The 14,416-nt window shown below is 63.1% G+C and overlaps 1 protein-coding gene across 1 annotated transcript; it reads left to right on the top strand.

The window, feature by feature from the left end:
* Window positions 1-2,707: 2,707 nt before the first annotated feature.
* On the top strand, window positions 2,708-14,139 carry LOC128628084 (uncharacterized; the record flags this gene model as incomplete). Its single annotated transcript, XM_053669848.1, has 4 exons — window positions 2,708-2,764; window positions 4,768-4,878; window positions 5,574-5,658; window positions 14,036-14,139. Coding segments are annotated over 4 exons (357 nt in total), but the record flags the coding sequence as incomplete, so codon positions are not given.
* Between the last annotated feature and the right edge of the window lie 277 nt (window positions 14,140-14,416).

The following is a 14,416-nucleotide window of genomic DNA, read 5'->3' as shown; positions in this document are numbered from 1 at the left end:
ACACCAGCCCCACACATCCAGCCCCACACAGACACCCAGCCGCCCACATCCAGCTCCCCACATACTCAGCCCCACACACCCAGTCCCCCACACACACCCAGCCCCCCATGCACCGAGGCCCCCACACCCAGTTTCCCACACACACCCAGTTTCCCACACACACCCAGCTCCCCACACACACCCAGCCTCACACACCCAGTCCCTCACACACACCCAGCCCCACACACACCCAGGCCCAGCACGCACACCCAGGTCCCCACACACTCACCCAGCCAAACACACACACCCAGCCCACCCACACCCAGCCGCCCTCACACACACACCCAGCCCCACCAAACCCAACCCCCCCACACACCCACACACACCCAGCCCCCCCATACCCAACCCCCCCACACACACACAGTCCCACACACACACCCAGGCCCCCCACATCCAGTCCCACAAACACACCCAGCTCCCCCCACACCTAGCCTCCCTCACACACCTAGCCCCACACACACACCCAGTCCCACACACACACATCCAGCCCCCCCCACACAGCCAGGCCCCACACGCAGCTCCCCAGACACACACTCAGCCCCAGACACACATCCAGCTCCACACACCCAGTCCCACACACACACCCAGCTCCCCAAACACACACCCAGGTCCCCACACACACACCCAGCCCAACACACACACCCAGCCCCCCACACACACTCAGCCCCCAGCCACTCAGCCCCCTCACAACCAGTCCCACACACACACCCAGCCCCCCGTCCCCCCACAAACACACCCAGCCCCCCCACACACACCCAGCCCCCCACACCCAGTGCCACACACACGCCCAGCCCCCCACACACAGCCAGCCCCCCACACCCAGCCCCCACACACACCCAGCCCCGCCACACCCAGTCCCACACACACACCCAGCCCCCCACACCCAGCCCCATACACACACCAGTCCCACACAGACACCCAACCTCCCACACACAGACCCACAAACACACCCACCTTCCCCACACCCAGCCCGCCACACACACCCAGCCTCTCACACCCACACACACCCATCTCCCCCGACACACACTCCGCCCCAGACACACATCCAGCTCCCCACACCCAGTCCCACACACACCCGGCTCCCCCCCACACACACCCAGCCCCACACACACACCCAGTCCCACACACACGCCCAGCCCCGCGACACCGAGTCCCTCACACACCCAACCCCAGCACACACAGCGAGGCCCAGCACACACACCCAGTCCCACACACACACCCACGCCCCACCGAGTCCCACACACACACCCAGCCCCGCCCCACACACACACCCAGCCCGCCCACACAACCAACCCCACACCTAGCCGCACACAACACCCAGCCCCACACACACACCCAGCCCCCCCACACCCAGTCCCACACACACACCCAGCTCCCCCCACACACACAGCCAGCTCCCACACACACCCAGGCCCCACACCCAGCCCCACACACACACCCAGTTCCCCCACACCAAGCCCCCCACACACACCCAGTCCCATACACACACCCAGCCACCCCATACCCAGCCCACACACACGCAGCGCCTCACACACACACCCAGCCCCCCACACACCCAGCCTCTCACACCCAGCTCCCTACACACACACACACCCAGCTCCCCCAGATACACACCCAGCCCCCCACACAAGCCAGGCCACCCACACCCAGCCCCCCCACACACTCAGCCCCACCAAACCCAACCCCCACACACACAGTCCCACACACACACACAGTCCAACACACACACCCATGCCCCCACATCCAGTCCCACAAACACACCCAGCTCCCCCCACACCCAGCCTCCCTCACACACCTAGCCCCACACACACACCCAGCCACCCCATACCCAGCCTACACACACCCAGCCCCACACACACACCCAGCCCCACACCCACACACACCCAGCTCCCCACACACACCCAGTTTCCCACACACACATCCAGCCCCCCACACACCCAGCCCCTCCACACACACCCAGCCCCCCCACACCCATTCCCACACACACACCCAGCCACCCCACAACCAGCCCCCCACACACACCCAGTCCCACACAGACACCCAACCTCCCACACCTAGTCCCACAAACACACCCAGCTACCCCACACCCAGTCCCCCACACACAGCCAGCCCCCGCATACCCAGCCCACACACATCCAGCCCCCCACAAACAGCCAGGTCCCACACCCAGCTCCCCAGACACACACTCAGCCCCAGACACACATCCAGCTCCCCACACACACCCAGCCCCACACACACACACATAGTCCCACACACACACCCAGCCCCACCACACCCAACCCCACACACACACCCAGTCCCACACACACACCCAGGCCCCCACATCCAGTCCCACAAACACACCCAGCTCCCCCACACCGAGCCCCCCTCACACACCTTGCCCCCCACACACACCCAGTCCCACACACACACCCCGCCACCCCATACCCAGCCTACATACACTCAGCCCCCCTCACACACACCAGGCCCCACACACACCCAGGCCCCACACCCAGCTCCCACACACACACCCAGCTCCCCACACACACACCAGGCCCCACACACACCCAACCCCCCACCCAGTCCACACACACACACCCAGCCCCCCACACCCAGTCCCACACACACACCCAGGCCCCCCACACCCAGTTCCCCACACACACCCAGACCTACACACACACCCAGCCCCCCCACACCCAGTCCCACACACACACCCAGCCCCACACACACACCCAGCCCCCCACACACATCCAGGTCCCCCACACCCAGCCCCCCACACACAGCCAGCCCCCCCACACCCAGTCCCACACACACGCCCAGAACCCCACACACACCCATCTCCCTGACACACACTCAGCCCCAGACACACAACCAGCCCCCACACCCACCCGCACACACACACCCAGCCCCACACACACACCCAGCCCCACCACACCCAGTCCCACACACACACCCAGCTCCCCACACACACACCCAGCTCCACACACACACACAGGCCCCACACCCAGTTTCACAAACACACCCAGCTCCCCCACACCAAGCCCCCCACACACACCCAGTCCCATACACACACCCAGCCACCCCATACCCAGCCCACACACAAGCAGCGCCTCACACACACACCCAGCCCCCCACACACACCCAGCCTCTCACACCCAGCTCTCTACACACACACACACCCAGCTCCCCAGATACACACTCAGCCCCACACACACACCAGGCCACCCACACCCAGCCCCCCCCACACACCCAGCCCCACACACAAATCCAGCCCCCCACATCCAGCCCCACACACACACCCAGCAGCCCACACCCAGCCCCCCTACACACTCAGCCCCCACACACCCAGCCCCACACACTCACCCAGATACCACACACCCAGCCCCACACAAACACCCAACCCCCCACACCCTGTCCCACACACACACCCAGCCCCCACTCCCAGCCCCCCACACCCAGTCCGCCACACACACCCAGTCCCCCACACACACCCAGCTCCCCACACACACCCAGCCTCACACACCCAGTCCCTCACACATACCCAGCCCCACACACACCCAGGCCCAGCACACACACCCAGTCCCCACACAATCACCCAGTCCCCACACACTCACCCAGTCCACCCACACACCCAGCCGCCTTCACACACACACACGCCCCCCACACACACATCCAGCCCCCCCCACACCGCCAGGCCCAACACCCAGCTCCCCAGACACACACTCAGCCCCAGACACACATCCAGCTCCACACACCCAGTCCCACACACACACCCAGCTCCCCCAACACACACCCAGTCCCACACACACACCCGGCCCCCCCACACCAAGCCCCACCACACACACACCCAGTCCCCCACCCACACCCAGCCCCCCACACACACCCAGCCCCACCAAACCCAAACCCACACAGACACACAGTCCCACACACACACCCAGCCCCCCCACACCCAGTCCCACACACACACCCAGTCCCACACACACACCCAGCCGCCCCATACCCAGCCCACACACACGCAGCTCCTTACAAACACACCCAGCCCCCCCCCCACACCTAGCCTCTCACACCCAGCTTCCCACACACACACACCCAGCTCCCCAGATACACACTCAGCCCCCCCCACACACCAGGCCACCCACTCCCAGCCCCCCACACACACCTAGCCCCACCAAACCCAACCCCACACACACACACATTCCCACACACACACCCAGCCCCACCACACCTAACCCCCCCACACACACACACAGTCCCACACACACACCCAGGCTCCCACATCCAGTCCCACAAACACACCCACCTCCCCCACACCCAGCCTCCCTCACACACCTAGCCCCCCACACACACCAAACCCCCCACACACGCCCAGCCCCACACACACACTCAGCCCCACAAACACACACAGCCCCCCACACCCAGTACCACAAATACACCCAGCCCCGCAGACACACCCAGCCCCACACACACACCCAGTCCCACACACACACCCAGGCCCCCACACCCAGTCCCACAAACACACCCAGCTCCAACACACCCAGCCCACCTCACACACCTAGCCCCACACACCCACCAGCCCCCCACACACCCAGCCACACCACACCCAGCCAACACACATACCCAGCCCAACACACATACCCAGGCCCCACATCCAGTCCCACACACACACCCAGCTCCCACACACACACCCAGCTCCCCAAACACACACCCATCTCCCTCCACACACACCCAGCTCCCCAAAGGCACATCCAGTGCCCCACACACAGCCAGCCCCCCACACCCAGTGCCACACACACGCCCAGCCCCCCCCACACAGCTAGCCCCCCCACCCAGCCCCCACACACACCCAGCCCCGCCACACCCAGTCCCACACACACACCCAGCCCTCCCACACCCAGCCCCATACACACACCAGTCCCACACAGACACCCAACCTCCCACACACAGACCCACAAACACACTCACCTTCCGTACACCCAGCCCGCCACACACACCCAGCCTCTCACACCCACACACACCCATCTCCCCAGACACACACTCCACCCCAGACACACATCCAGCTCCCCACACCCAGTCCCACACACACACCCGGCTCCCCCCCACACACACCCAGCCCCGCACACACACCCAGTACCACACACACGCCCAGCCCCGCGACACCGAGTCTCTCACACACACCCAACCCCAGCACACACAGCGAGGCCCAGCACACACACCCAGTCCTACACACACACCCACCGGCTCCACACCGAGTCCAACACACACACCCAGCCCCGCCCCACAAACACACCCAGCCCGCCCCCACACACAACCAACCCCCCACACCTAGCCACACACAAACACCCAGCCCCCCCACCCAGTCCCACACACACACCCAGCTCCCCCACACTAAGCCCCCCACACACACCCAGTCCCACACACACACCCAGCCCCGCAGCCCCCAGAGCCTCAACACCCGCCCCACTACTCAGCCCCCCACACCAGCCCCCGCCACGCACACCCAGCCCCACACACACACCCAGCCGCCCCCACACACACCCAGTACCACAAACACACCCAGCTCCCCCACACCAAGCCCCCCACAGACACCCAGTCCCACACACACACCCAGCCGCCCCACAACCAGCCCCACACACACACCCAGTCCCACACACACACCCAGTCCCACACACACGCCCAGCCCGCCACACACACCCAACCTCTCACACCCAGCCCCCCCCACACACACACCCATCTCCCCAGACACACACTCATCCCCAGACACACATCCAGCTCCCCACACCCAGTCCCACACACACACCCAGTTCCCCCGGCCACACACCCAGCTCCCCCCCCCACACCCAGCACCCCACACACACCCAGTCCCACACACACACCCAGCCGCCCCATACCCAGCCCACACACACGCAGCGCCTCACACACACGCCCAGCCCCACACACACACCCAGCCTCTCATACCCAGCTCGCCACACACACACACCCATGTCCCCAGACACACACTCAGCCCCAGACACACATCCAGCTCCCCCATATACAGCTCTCCCACACCAAGCCTCCTCTCACCCAGCCACCCAAACACACCCAGCCCCCCACACACAGCTCCACACACACACCCAGCCCACCACACCCAGCCCCCCACATCCAGCCCCACACACACCCAGCCCCCCCATGCACCGAGGCCCCCACACCCAATCCCCCACACACACCCAGCCCCACAGACACCCAGGCTGAGCACACACACCCAGTTCCCCACACACTCAACCAGCCAAAGACACACACCCAGCCCACCCACACCCAGCCGCCTTCACACACACACACACAGCCCCCCACACACAGCCAGGCTCAACACCCAGCTCCCCAGACACACACTCAGCCCCAGACACACATCCAGCTCCACACACCCAGTCCCACACATACACCCAGCTCCCCAAACACACACCCAGGTCCCCACACACACACCCAGCCCAACACACACACCCAGCCCACCCATACCCAGCCCCCCACACACACCCAGCCCCCCACACACACCCAGGCCCACACACACACCCAGCTCCCCCACGCCTAGTCCCACACACACACGCAGCCCCCTACACCCAGTCACACACTCACACCCAGCCCCCCCCACACACCGAGGCCCACACACACACCCAGCTCCCCCACGCCTAGTCCCACACACACACGCAGCCCCGTACACCCAGTACCACACACACAACCAGCACCCCCCCCCACACCCAGCCCCATACATGCACCCAGCCCCCCCACACCCAGGCCCACATACACACCCAGCTCCCCTACACCCAGTGCCCCACACATGCTCAGGCCCACACACACACACACACAGCCCCCCTACACCCACTCCCACACACACTCAGCCCCCAGCCACTCAGCTGCCCCACACCCAGTCCCACACACACACCCAGCCACCCCCCAACCACCCAGCCACACACACACCAACGCCCCCACAACCATCCCCACACACACCCAGCACCCCCCCCCCACACCAGCCCCACACATGCACCCTGCCCACCCACACCCAGGTCCACATACACACCCAGCCCCCCTACACCCAGTGCCCACCACACACCCAGTCCCACACACACACACACAGCCCCCCTACACCCACTGTCCCACACACACCCAGCCCCAACAAACACACCCTCCCCTCACCAAGCCTCCCCTCACCCAGCCACACAAACACACCCAGCCCCCCACACCGAGCTCCACACACACACCCAGCACCACACACACACCAGCCCCCCACACCGAGTCCCTCACACACACCCAGGCCCAGCACACACACCCAGGCCCAGCACAGAAACCCAGTCCCACACACACACCCAGCCCCGGCATACCCAGCCCTTCGCACTGACACAGTCCCACAAACACAACCAGCCCCCCACACCCAGCCCCCCACACAAACCCCGTACCACAAACACACCCAGCTCCCTTACACCAAGCCCCCCACAGACACCCAGTCCCACACACACACCCAGCCCCGGCATACCCAGCCCCGCACACACAGTCCCACAAACACAACCAGCCCCCCACACCCAGCCCCCCACACAAACCCCGTACCACAAACACACCCAGCTCCCTTACACCAAGCCCCCCACAGACACCCAGTCCCACACACACACCCAGCCGCCCCATACCCAGCCCACACACACGCAGCTCCCCACACACACGCCCAGCCCCCCCACACACCCAGCCTCTCATACCCAGCTCGCCACACACACACACCCAGCTCCCCAGACACACACTCAGCCCCAGACACACATCCAGCTCCCCACACCCAGTCCCACACACACACCAAGGCCCCCACACCCAGCCCCCCACATCCAGCCCCACACAGACACCCAGCCGCCCACATCCAGCTCCCCCACATACTCAGCCCCACACACCCAGTCCCTCACACACACCCAGCCCCCCCATGCACCCAGCCCCCCACACCCAGTCCCCCACACACACCCAGCCCCCCCCCACACCCAGCCTCACACACCCAGTCCCTCACACACACCCAGCCCCACACACACCCAGGCCCAGCACACACACCCAGGTCCCCACACACTCACCCAGCCAAACACACACACCCAGCCCACCCACACCCAGCCGCTTTCACACACACACATCCAGCCCCCCCCACACAGCCAGGCCCAACACCCAGCTCCCCAGACACACACTCAGCCCCAGACACACATCCAGCTCCACACACCCAGTCCCACACACACACCCAGCTCCCCAAACACACACCCAGGTTCCCACACACACACCCAGCCCAACACACACACCCAGCCCATCCATACCCAGCCCCACACACACACCCAGCCCACCACACACACCCAGGCCCACACACACACCCAGCTCCCCCACGCCTAGTCCCACACACACACGCAGCCCCGTACACCCAGTCCCACACTCAAACCCAGCCACCCCCCAAGCACCCAGCCACCCACACACACCCGGCCCGCCTACACCCAGCCCCACACACACACCAACGCCCCCACAACCATCCCCACACACACCCAGCACCCCCCCACACACCCAGCCCCACACATGCACCCAGCCCGCCCACACCCAAGCCCACATACACACCCAGCCCCCCTACACCCAGTGCCCCCCACACACCCAGTCCCACACACACACACACAGCCCCCCTACACCCACTCTCCCACACACACCCAGCCCCAACACACACACCCTCCCCACACCAAGCCTCCCCTCACCCAGCCACACAAACACACCCAGCCCCCCACACCGAGCTCCACACATACACCCAGACCCCCACACCCAGCGCCACACACACACCAGCCCCCCACACCGAGTCCCTCACACACACCCAGGCCCAGCACACCCACCCAGGCCCAGCACAGAAACCCAGTCCCCCACACACACACAGCCCCGGCACACCCAGCCCTCCGCACACACACAGTCCCACACACACAATCAGCCCCCCACACCCAGTCCCACAAACACAACCAGGCCCCCCCACACCCAGCCCCCCACACAAACCCCGTACCACAAACACACCCAGCTCCCCCACACCAAGCCCCCCACAGACACCCAGTCCCACACACACACCCAGCCCCCCCATACCCAGCCCACACACACGCAGCTCCCCACACACACGCCCAGCCCCCCACACACACCCAGCCTCTCATACCCAGCTCGCCACACACACACACCCAGCTCCCCAGACACACACTCAGCCCCAGACACACATCCAGCTCCCCACACCCAGTCCCACACACACAACCGGGTCCCCCCACACACACCCAGCCCCCCACACACACCCAGCCCCCCCATACACAGCCCTCCCACACCAAGCCTCCCCTCACTCAGCCACCCAAACACACCCAGCCCCCCACACCCAGCTCCACACACACACCCAGCCCCCAATATCCAGTCCCACACACACACCCAGCCCCCCCACACCCAGCCCCCCCACACCCAGCCCCACACACACACCCAGCCCCCCCACACCCAGTCCCACACACACACCCAACCTCCCACACCCAGTCCCACAAACACACCCAGCTCCCCCACACCAAGCCCCACACACACGCCCAGCCTGCCACACACACCCAGCCTCTCACACCCAGCCCCCCCGACACACACACCCATCTCCCCAGACACACACTCCGCCCCAGACACACATCCAGCTCCCCACACCCAGTGCCACACACACACCTGGCTCCCCCCCACACACACCCAGCCCCCCCCACACACCCAGTCCCACAAAAACACCCAGCTCCCCCACACCAAGTCCCACACACACACCCAGTCCCACACACACACCCAGCCCCGCCACACCGAGTCCCTCACACACACCCAGGCCCAGTACACACACCCAGTCCCACACACACACACACCGGCTCCACACCCAGTCCAACACACACACCCAGCCCCCACCCACACACAACCAATCCCCCACACCCAGTCCCACACACACACCCAGTCCCACACACACACCCAGCCGCCCCATACCCAGCCCACACACACGCCGCGCCTCACACACACACCCAGCCCCCCACACACACCTAGCCTCTCACACCCAGCTCCCCCCACACACATACCTACTCCCCAGATACACACTCAGCCCCACACACACACCAGGCCACCCACACCCAGCCCCCCACACACACCCAGTCCCACCACACCCACACCCCCACACACACACACACAGTCCCACACACACACCCAGGCCCCCACATCCAGTCCCACAAACACACCCAGCTCCCCCACACCCAGCCCCCCTCACACACCTAGCCCCACACACACACCCAGTCCCACACACACACCCAGCCACCCCATACCCAGCCTACACACACCCAGCTCCCCCCACACACACCGAGCCCCACACACACACCTAGGCCCCACACCCAGTCCCCCACACACACCCAGCTCCCCCACACACACCCAGCTCCCCACACACACACCCAGCTTCCCAAACACACGTCCAGCGCCCCACACACACCAAGGCCCCACACACACCGAGCCCCCCCAAACGCAGCCCCCCTCACACACCCAGCTCCCCACACACACACCCAGTAGCACACACACACCCAGCCCCCACACACACACCCAGCCCCACACACACATGCAGCCCCACACACACACCCAGCCCCCCACACCCAGTCCCACACACACACCCAGCCCCCCCACACCCAGCCCCACACACACCCCCAGCCCCCCCACACCCAGTCCCACACACACACCCAGCCCCCCCCACACCCAGCCCCCCTACACCCCGTCCCACACACACACACCCAGCCCCACACACACACCCAGAACCACACACACCCAGCCCCCCACACATTCAGCCCCCACTCTTGACTGTTGACTTGTCCTGGGAAAAGAACAGCAGAAGAGGGGACTCCCCTGCCCCCTGGCCCTGGGTCCCTGTGTGAGGAGATGATGGTGGGGGGGCAGAGTATAAGATCAACGCTTGCCATCCAGGTAGGGAAGAAAAACAAAGATACCCGGGATCTTAGCCCACTGATTGAATGGGGAAAGCTTAAGGTGAGGGTTCTGAAGGCTGCACGGTTTAAAAAGGACACTTCCTCTCCGTTTGTTTTAAATGTCTCGACTTGAAATCAGCGATATTTCTCCTGGGGATAAGACCCAGAATGCCTTTTGAATCCTGTCAAGGGCTAGAAGAGGCCATTTCTTTTCTTTTTAATATTTTATTTATTTATTTTTTAGAGAGGGAGAGAGAAACATCAATATGTGGGTGCCTCTTGCGCGCCCCCTATTGGGGACCTGGCTCGCAACCCAGCCATGTGTCCTAGACTGGGGATCAAACCAGTGACCCTTTGGTTCGCAGACCAGCACTGAACCACCAAGCACACCAGCCAGGGCAGAAGAGGTCATTTGCCTGCGTCCAGGCAAATGCCAGCTGCTCTCTCCTGCCCTGCCTTCCTCATCAGCTGGACCCAGGGAAGGGCCCAAGGCCCGGACCGTGGGACTATGTAGTAAGGCCTCCTGGGCAGTGGGTGAGTGATTGACCTACCTCCTGTGTGTGCTGGTAAGAGGGCACTTTAATCTGAGTGGACGCCTTCGTCTCCAGCCCGACCCCACTGGTTCCTGTGGCAACAGGGCCATGTGGGCTCTGGTGTCGGAGCCTGGGCTCGAGTCACAGCTGTGCGACTTACCGTTGTGGAAACCGATCCAAGTTCCCATATTTCTCTGAAACCCCGTGTCAGCGTCATTAAAATGGGGAGGATAACGTGGTGTATTTCAAGGCATGGCATGTGGTGGGCCCTCTGGAAGTGGGGAGTTCAGCGTGAGTGTGATGAGAAGGCAGACGGCTTCCCAGGGTGTCCCCGCGTGGGGAGCCCCTCTGCCTGCCTTGGGGAGTGAGGCCGGCGTGCAGGTCTAGAGCCTGAGACTGCTGGGCCGTCGGCCTGGGTGCCTGCTTCTGATTCTGGCCGTCCTCCAGCCGGCCTCATGGCCTCGTTCCTATCGCCGGCCGGCTCTGAGCCTGTTTTCTCGTGGCAATTGTGTGTGACTGCCCCTACTTGCCCCAGTGTGGCTGCGAGGACCAATGGGGTAACGACAGATGTGAAGGAATCCTAGCGTGCACGGTGCTGTCCGGACTCCGGGAGGAAACTCCCTCCCCTGGAATCGGGGCGGCTAAGGCATCCGAAGTGTGGGGACGTGCGGGAGGGGGTGGTGATCAGAAATCGGCAGCAGCGTGTGTGCCTGGGGAGGAGGCAGAAAGTAGACCAGTCTGCGTGCGCCTCCTGCCACCCAACGCTGCAATCTGCCTGAGCATTCTCCCGGCCATCTGTCAGCAGCTCGGGAATATGTGGCCTTATTCTGTGCCGTCCCTTGTGTTTACATCTGGTGAGCGGGAGCCAGCTGGGGACGTGTATGTTTCAGAGCAGGCGCCGGCAGCAGGCGTGATAGTCCTTAAAAACAGCGCTTTGTACTTAGCCTTTGCTTCTCAGATTTACATTTTTTAAAATACGTCTGGAGCACATCCAATCCAGCCAGAATTTGACCTATTATTCAAACTCCTCTTTAAGTCTGAAAGTAGACATTAGGCTCATTCTATAGATGAAGCTCACAGAATGGATTAGGACTTTTTGGTGGCAAGGGAACCAAAATGAACCACACCTCGAACTTGGTTTAAGAATAAAAGCGGAGCTTACTAGCTCATGTACCTAAGTGCAGAGGTGGAGCTGGGTCCATGGTAAGCTAGTGAGGGCTCAGATGATCTCCACAGGGTAGGACCTGATTTTTCTCTGTGGGTTTCACTCACTGATTTTCTTTACACTAGATCCCTGCGAAAAGTTGTCTTTCTCAATGGTCCCAGCAAAATAATTTGGATCATGTGCCCAGCCCTGGCCCAATCTCGGTGGCCAGAAGTTTGGAAGGCTCTGATTGGTCAATTCTGGATACTAAGAGCAGCCCTCATCCAATCCCTAAGTGGCCAGGTGTTTAGAAGGCTCTGATTGGTCAGGCCTGGGTCATAAACAAAGCCGTGCAGCTGGGGCTGGATCTAGTCCTGGAAACCCAAGGACTGAGAATAGGGTGTCGGGGTTCTGCAGGAGGCTCATCGAGTTCCGTTGGAGAAGCCTGTTAAAAACACTGACTGACCGCTGGAGACCAGGGTTAAGTGGCCTGCCCATCCTCACACAGGGGGCACAGCCCAGATGTAAATCTCAAACTGGCTGGTTTCAAAGGCTTTGCTATTCTTGCTATTTGGGGTAGTGACCCTCAGTTCCAGCCACACAGTGGTGTCAGGGTGGGAAAGGGGTTGAAACAAATATTGGGACCTGGACCCTGCCCCCTGAACTGAGAAATGAGGTGCTTTGGGGGTGGGGCTGGGGCCTCAGTTATTTCCCAAAACTCCCCAGGTGGACTATGCTGTGCAAAGTCCAGAACTCGTGGATTAGGAGTGTCTTCCCTCCCCACTGTAAGCTGTAAGGCACCTGGTGTTCCAAGTGTGGTCACTGTCACCAAAGGGCTCAGAACCCCAACAGTCTAGGTGGGTCTGGGGGACGAGGAGCCCGGGAGAGCCGGGAGGTGACCTTGTGTGGCTGGTCCTGAAGCTGAGGCGGGCGGTTCCCAGGCAGAGACAGGGCTTCTGGTTTCGGCTGAGCTGACCTGCTGGCCCCCTTTGCGGCCCTGAGCCTCCCTAGCTAAACCATGTACATTACCTTAGCGATGGACACCTCGGCGAGGCACACTTCAGGCGAGTGAGAAGCGTCGCGGTCCCCAGAGAGGGGTGCTCTTCCCTGGTTTGCTCTGGGCTGTGGGCTGGAAAGGGGCTTGCATGGGAGAGCACCTGGCAGCCAGACTGCTCCTTGGGTTCCAGGCCACCAGTGTCACCTGTCCCTCTTCCAGGACAAAGGGAAAAGATTCAAAATGTAGCTACTGAGGAACTTGCTTCTCTGCCTGCAGTCAGCCACGGGTCACGGAAAGGAGCCACTGGCTCCCCGGCCACTGCTACCCCAATGGGACGTGCACCCCTCTCTCCCTTACCCGTCCTCCCCCCTCCTCTGCTTCTCTGTAGCTGCCCAGATCACGGCCACAGCGGGAGGGAGCCAGCGTCGTGGCTTTATGCGGCGGAGCAAGTTGAGGCTCCCGAGGGACTTGCCAGAGAGCACAGGGGAATGAGCGCCTGGCACTGAGCCCTCAATCCTCAGCCAAAGTCCCTGTTCTCTGCCAGCCTGACATTGGCAAATCAGCTAAGTTCCGTAGCTGTGCTCCTGTCTCTTCCACCCCACACCCAGTACTTTAGAACACTCTGCTTCACTCACTGGGTCACCTTCAGGTGCTGCCTTTTGTGTGACATGATCCAAACCCAAGAGTATCAGGGCTTCTGCCCCCGTCACACCTCCTTCCCCACAGACGACTTCACTGCCTCGCGCCGGGTTTCGGCAAGATCCTTTAT

The sequence above is a fragment of the Artibeus jamaicensis genome, unplaced genomic scaffold, assembly GCF_021234435.1.
Source record: "Artibeus jamaicensis isolate MK-2021 breed Jamaican fruit bat unplaced genomic scaffold, CSHL_Jam_final contig_525, whole genome shotgun sequence".
NCBI lineage: Eukaryota > Metazoa > Chordata > Mammalia > Chiroptera > Phyllostomidae > Artibeus > Artibeus jamaicensis.
Note: the sequence above shows the minus strand (reverse complement) of the source record. Positions and strands in the feature narration are given on the sequence as shown.